The sequence below is a fragment of the Herpailurus yagouaroundi genome, unplaced genomic scaffold (assembly GCF_014898765.1).
Source record: "Herpailurus yagouaroundi ecotype Mexico unplaced genomic scaffold, PumYag 67383, whole genome shotgun sequence".
NCBI lineage: Eukaryota > Metazoa > Chordata > Mammalia > Carnivora > Felidae > Herpailurus > Herpailurus yagouaroundi.
Genome location: NW_024420199.1, coordinates 181,472 through 188,561, shown reverse-complemented (window position 1 = coordinate 188,561; position 7,090 = coordinate 181,472). Strand labels below are relative to the sequence as shown.

The 7,090-nt window shown below is 42.3% G+C and overlaps 1 protein-coding gene across 7 annotated transcripts in view; it reads left to right on the top strand.

Annotated features, from left to right (window-relative positions):
- The window catches only part of ARMCX1 (armadillo repeat containing X-linked 1), a 4,351-nt gene extending 345 nt beyond the window's left edge, over positions 1 to 4,006 (top strand). Inside the window, exons 2-4 of one of the 7 annotated variants that reach the window (XM_040467268.1) lie at positions 338 to 408; positions 1,744 to 1,846; positions 2,098 to 2,226. In XM_040467268.1, coding sequence (XP_040323202.1) covers positions 338 to 408; positions 1,744 to 1,846; positions 2,098 to 2,134 — 211 coding nt within the window. In that variant the 3' untranslated portion in view covers positions 2,135 to 2,226. The other 6 variants (XM_040467262.1, XM_040467261.1, XM_040467264.1 and 3 more) reach the window with 6 other exon arrangements.
- Positions 4,007 to 7,090: the final 3,084 nt, after the last annotated feature.

Here is a 7,090-nt window from a genome sequence, read left to right as displayed (position 1 = left end):
GCCGCCCGCGGCCGGGGCGTGGGGGGGGGGGGGGGGGGCCCGGCGCGCCCCCCCCGCCCCCCCCCCCCATCCCTACGGTGTGGGTAGCGGAGGGTGGAGACAAAGCGGACTTTCTCAACACCCTTCCACTATCCCTGGCCCTTCCAAGAACAGAAATGGTGGACTTGGGGGCCGGATTCCTGGGGACATCCCGGACCAAGAGGGAGGAAATTCGAAAACTTTGGCAGCCAGGGCCTTGAATCGGGAAGGGCAGATATTAAGATTCTAGTCCTGTGTGCATCCATCTACCAAGCCAGAATCTTGGGGCTGTGCATCTGTCATTCCCCATGTCTTTCAGTAGGGCGCTGTATACCACCCAGAGGAAAAGAGTAAAGAATCTGCTCCGAATCCCTGGAGGTCGGTGTAAAGGTGGGATCGCCCCGCGGCCCCTGGAAGGGTGGGGGATGGTTGAGGTCCTTGCCTTAACTTGGGCCCATTTCTGACTCCAGCTACCTTCCTGTTATTTTATGTAGGAAGAAGGATGTGACGGCGCCTACAGGGAAAATGGCTGTCATTGGGGGTTGGAATGCATCGGGGAGGAGGCTCTTCTTTTGCTTCTCTACTTTTCCATACTCCTTCGTCGGCCTCCTCCTTTTCTACTTGTTCGAAAGGGGTGTGGTTTTTGCTGGGAAAATGGCCGACCTCTGAGGGTGGGTGCTGCAGGAATGGGTGAGTGGACGCTGGACTTGAAGAGGGCTGATGTCAGCGGAGTCCTGAGAAGTAGGGGTAAGGATTAGAGACCAAAACATGAAATCCGTTTGACAACCGGAGTCCTGAATTTGGAAAAGCTGGTATTGAGACCTTCCGAAGTGCTGTTCTGTCCGCAAGCCGTTTGCCTCTGCCGTGTGGCATGTGTGTTTATGGACACACTTTAGGGCCAGTTCAACCGTAGAAGCAGGAAGAAGACGACAATTGTCCAGAAAAAGTAGGCCAAAGTGAGGGTGGTGGCAATATTTGGGACTCCTGGGGTGGAGAAAAGTGGAGACTGCAAACCCCAGTGGCCTCATGAACCTCCTCTGCACCCCCCCTCCTTTCCTCCTCTTTATACCATTTTGGAGCGTTCAAAACAAAGTGCTCTGCAGGTATTAGACAAAGAAGGAAGTGGCTGGGGGGCGGGGCACGGGAATCCTGAAACGGGGGTGAGGAGATCTTGCTTCAAATTGCTGTTTGGAGTACTGTATCCTGGGTTTGTCTCCTTCCTGCAAGCACTAAATCCCAGAGTTCTCAGTCCTTAGGTTTAATGGGAGAGACAGAAACTGAGATGAGAGAGAAAGGAAATTGCTCCAGAGCAGTGGAAGTTGGTATAATGGGTGAAGGGAGAAGTGTCCTGGAACCTCTGTGATGCTGGAGGTGGTGGAGGGAAGGGTGAGCTCCAAAACTTTGTGCATTTTATGTCTGTCCGTCTTCCAGACAATCTCTCCACCACCATCTGATTTGTTACAGGGAAAGGGCTGTGGCATCACTTTTGAAGGAAACAACTGACCTGGGTTGGGTGAGGATAGGGTGGAGACTTGAAAGAGATGAAGGAGATGGGGAAGGATGATAATAATTTTCAAAGCCACAGCTCTGTGAGGAGGGGAGGGTGATGTTGGGGTACACAGAGCGAGGGCCAGAGATGCAGGAAAGGGATGTGTATCTATCCAGGATGAGGTCCTTCTGTCCCTTGATCATTCAGCATCCTCCTCCCCACCCATTTGTATGCAGGTTTTCAGGACCCAGTGGACTTCCAGGCAAGGAAGAGAAGGAGGAAAGTGCCTGAACCTGTATGGGTGTATGTGGGGGCGCCACTACCCTCAGGACATCTGGGGTAAGGGAGGTAGGGAAATGATTAGGTACCTTAAATTTAACATACTGGGGTGGGATGGTTGAACATGAGGTTGGAGAATCTGGACGTGGGGAAATTTTTCAAAATTACCTCCCCAATAGAGGAGAGGAATCAATGATCCAGCCCTGATTCCCTGTCATGTTCTCTACATTTGTGGGTTTGTAGTTCAGTCTGTCTGCATGCAAAGGCACAAAAAGGGAGACTGACGCCTTAAATCTTTCTTTCATTCCTAGGTTCCGCTGTACCTGTAGCTGCAGCAGGGCCTGCTGAAAACTCTGTCCCCAACATAGGAGCACCCCTCCGGGCCAGAGCAATCTCATTCTGCCCCGGTTAAGAATTCGGCTCAGACATTGTCCCCAGCATGGGCCGTACTCGGGAAGCTGGCTGCGTGGCCGCTGGTGTGGTGATTGGGGCTGGCGCCTGCTACTGTGTATATAGACTGACCTGGGGAAGAGATGAGAATGAGAAAATCTGGGACGACGATGATGAAGATGATGAGGAGGAATCTAGTGATATTGTAGAGACTAGGATTGAGAATGGGAAAGGAGCTAAAGCTAATGCTGGGATGGGGTCTGAAGCTAGACTTCAGGGTGATGCAAAGGTGAAGGCTGAGGTGGGCATGGTACTTGAGAGTGGTTCAGATGTAAAGGCAGAGGTCCACTTGGGGCCCCAGAGTGGAGGAGGCCTAGAGGCCAAGGCCAAAGCCCTTTTCAGCACCCTGAAGGAACAGGCAAGTGCAAAGGCGGGCAGGGGAGCCAGGTTGGGTACCATCTCTGGGAACAGGACCCTTGCACCCAGTTTACCCTGCCCAGGGGGCAGGGGTGGAGGCTGTCACCCCACCAGGAGTGGCGCTAGGGCTGGGAGTAGGGCAAGTGGAAAAACCAAGGGAAGAACCCGAGGTAAGAGCACCAGGACTCCAGCTACAGCATGGCCTGTTCGTAGGGGCAAGTTCAACTTTCCCTATAAAATTGATGATATTCTGGGTGCTCCTGACCTTCAAAAGGTTCTTAACATCCTGGAAAGATCAAATGATCCTTTTATTCAAGAAATAGCCTTGGTCACTCTGGGTAACAATGCAGCATATTCTTTTAACCAAAATGCCATTCGTGAATTGGGTGGTCTTCCAATTATTGCAAAACTGATAAAAACCAAAGATCTTATTATTAGGGAAAAAGCTTACAATGCCCTTAATAACTTGAGTGTGAATGCTGAAAATCAGGGAAAGATTAAGACCTATATCAGTCAAGTGTGTGATGATACCATGATCTGCCGCTTGGACTCAGCTGTGCAGATGGCCGGACTAAGACTGTTAACTAACATGACTGTGACTAATCATTACCAACATTTGCTTTCCTATTCTTTTCCAGACTTTTTTGCATTGTTATTCCTGGGAAATTACTTCACCAAGATTCAGATTATGAAACTAATTATAAACTTTACTGAGAATCCAGCCATGACAAGAGAGCTGGTCAGTTGTAAAGTACCATCAGAATTGATTTCCCTCTTTAATAAAGAGTGGGACAGAGAGATTCTTCTTAATATCCTTACTCTATTTGAAAATATAAATGACAACATAAAAAGTGAAGGACTTGCATCATCTAAGAAAGAATTCAGCAGAAGTTCACTTTTTTTCTTATTCAAAGAATCTGGAGTGTGTATTAAGAAAATCAAGGCATTAGCAAATCACAATGATCTGGTAGTGAAAGTAAAAGTCCTAAAAGTATTGACCAAACTTTAATTGGGTGTATGTCCCAAACAATATCGAGATAATTGTTTAGTTTGCACTTGGGAACAATGCATTTTGTAAATTCTTTGTTTGCCATTGTGCTTACATGGCAAAGAGATCCTTTCAGCTGCCATTTTGGAATAATGAATATCAAGGATCATCAAGAGTGATGATGGTTGTGGTGGTTGGTTTTAGGCTGTACCATTTTAAGGATGCCAAATGAATACTAGAGCTTGTATAAAGAAAGCACTTATCGATTCCATCTTGCTACCTAGACTGAGGTATTTTTTGCTCTTTCTTTTACCTAATTTGACAGCAAACTAATTATAAATAGGCTACACTTTTGTATTGGTTTACATTTGTTAATCTTAGACTTGTGTTTCATCAATAAAGTTGTGTGTTTTAACCAGAAAAAAGTATTGTGTCCCTTGAGTTTATGATTTAGAAAGGCAAAATGTATCGAGACAAAATTATCCTAACAAAACCACGAACCTCTGATCATGGCCACACCCCTCCCATCAGTGCAAAAACTTCTGTAGGCAGCAGTGCTCAGGGAAAATTTTATAGAGAAGGGAGGCACTTAAGTAAGCTGAGCTTGAAGGATAGGATAAAAATGGGGATGTTTTGAGAATGACTGGTGACTTGGGAGACAACTTTTGTGTTCTGTTAAATATTGTCATAGCACAAAGTAGCACTACTATATTCACTGATCATAAATAAGATAACTTCTTTCCCACATAGTTTGGGATCTCCAAAGTTATGATGCATCTTACAGTTGATGGCATCTTAGCATTGTGCCATACTTTAATTAGAAGTATTTTTTCCTTTTGTAGTGGTACATAAAATAATGATGCATCTAATAATCAAAGGCATCTTAGATCAATGAAATTCTAGTCAATGAGAAAAATGTAAAAATGTATTTAATACATAAAGGATGTATTTGCTCCATAATAAGTACATCATTTTGTACTGATAGAGGTTTTGCAGTAGTTTGAGTTAGGAAACTGGCAGAGGGTTGAGGGGGAGTCATCAGATTCCCCTTACTGAAGGAATGTTTTTATTTATTTATTTATTTATTTATTTATTTAGACCGTTCATATCATCTTTATTCACAATAGCCTCAAACAGGAAACAAATGACCATCAACGGTATAATAGATAAAGTGTGCTATATTTGCATGCTACACAGCAAGAAGGAAGAACGCATGCTGCTATATGTGGCAATATGGATGACTCACACAAATATAATGTTGAATAAGCCAGATTCAAAAGAACATTTATCATGTGATTCCATTATATGAAATTCAAGAATAAGCAAAACTAATCTATGGTGATAGGAATAAGACCAGTGGTTACTTTGGTGAATGATTGGGAAGGGCATGAGGGAACCTTCTGGACAGTTGGAAATGACCTATATCTCAATTTAATTGGTGCTTACACAGGTGTCAACATCAAGGGAATGGGTGCTGTTGTATGACTACCGTATTCATATTACAGATTGTGATTTGGAGCCAACAAAGCAACATTATCAATCTCAGTAATGTTAATTTAAATTTTCTTAATTTTGTGGCTTGGTTTATTTTTATTTTGTGAAGTTTTTTTTTGTTTTGAACTTTATGTAAGAGTTAGGGTTAGTAGAATATGCCACTTTGGCATAAGGATTATTTTGAGCTAAAAACATTTGAAAAAATAGGCACAGGAAGGCAGGAGATAAAAACCTTAAGTAATCTGTTTTGTCTCTTAAAGTCCTCATATGAGTAAGGGAAGGGAAACAGAAATAATATAAAAACAGGGAGGGGGACAAAACAGAAGAGACATCATAAATATGGAGAACAAACTGGGGGTTACGGGAGGGGTTGTGGGTGGGGGGATGGGCTAAATGGGTAAGAGGCACTAAGGAATCGACTCCTGAAATCATTGTTGCACTATATGCTAACTAATTTGGATGTAAATTTAAAAAAGTAAAGAATAAAACAAGTTAAAACAAAAGAAAACAAAAACCAAAAAAAATCTTATGTGAAAATTGTATTCCCTAAACCAGGAGGAAAGACAGACACATTCTTATCACCAGAGAGGGAGTTAAGGTTGAGATATTTCTGTACAAAAAGATCTTGCTAAAATAAATTTTATCTTCCTTTAATCTCCCCATATTTTAGCTACTTTTACACAATTGCATCTTTTCCTTCAACCTACTATATAAACACTTGGATTTTGACACTTGTTTGGATCTTCATTTTCTTATGAAGGTTCCTATGTCATGTAGAACTTATGCTGAATAAATTTGTTTGCTTTTCTCCTGATTACAATAATAATTTCAGACAAAACTAGAAGCCCTTGAGTTTTCTTTCTTTTTAAGAATAATATTACTCAAATTTGATAAGCAACACATTTATCTACAAGATGTATATTAAAGAAGAAAAAAGTTGGTAGTACCTAATATTTGTCAGACACTGATTGGCATTTATAGAGTTCCTACCCACTCCACTTAATCTCCTCAACAATCCTGTCAAGTAAACATTATTATATTTTTATTGCAGAAGAAATGACACTTGGAGGATATAGGTAAGTTTCCCAAGATCACTTCATCAGTAAGAGGTAGAGTCAGTGGCCTTCCAAACTTGAGCAATTGGTTGTTTTAATTTTTTTTAATGTTTATTTATTTTTGAGAGAGAGACAGAGACAGAGACAGAGGAAGAGCGGGGGAGGGCAGAGAGAGAGAGAGAGAGAGACAGAATCTGAAGCAGGCTCCAAGCTCTGAGATGTCAGCACAGAGGCTGATGAAGGGCTTGAACCCACAAACTGCGAGATCATGACCTGAGCCGAAGTTGGACACTCAACCACCTGAGCCACCCAGGTGCCCCAGCAATTGGTTGTTTTAAAATCGCTTTCTTTGGAACCAAATGTCTGTATAATGCCTCCATAGATATTTTTATACAAAACTCCCCTTGATGAAGACAGAAATGGAGATGATATTCTTTATGTCGAGTCCATAACTTTATAGATAACCACACAGTAAAGTGTAGAAGAAAGAGTAAAGTCTTAGGAATTGCCAATAGTTGAGGTTCAGATGAAAAAGAGAAAATATTTATCTTGGTGCTCTTATGTGTCAGGTAGGATGAGCAGTTTGGCTATTGAGCAAATAATAATGACTTTTGTATTGATTTGTTCAAGTTGGGGTACTGAGTGACTTTTATAAAATTAGGTACACTGTAAATAAACTTTCAGAGCCTGATTTAAAATCTTTCTAATTTTCTCCTAAAAAAATTCATTGGAGATACTTGAGGACACAGAGGCAATGAGAACACACTTGTTTTCTGACCCAGATGTGTAGCTTGAACATCTAAAAAAAATTCACATCAAGCCATGTTGAATTTGGGGTGCTGAGTGACTTTTATTACTTAACCTCATTTAAAATGTGGGTAAAAATGAGGTTAAGTAATAAAAAGCCACCTTTTGGCAGGGGCACAGGCCTGACTAGCATCCATCTGCTCTGGCAGATTT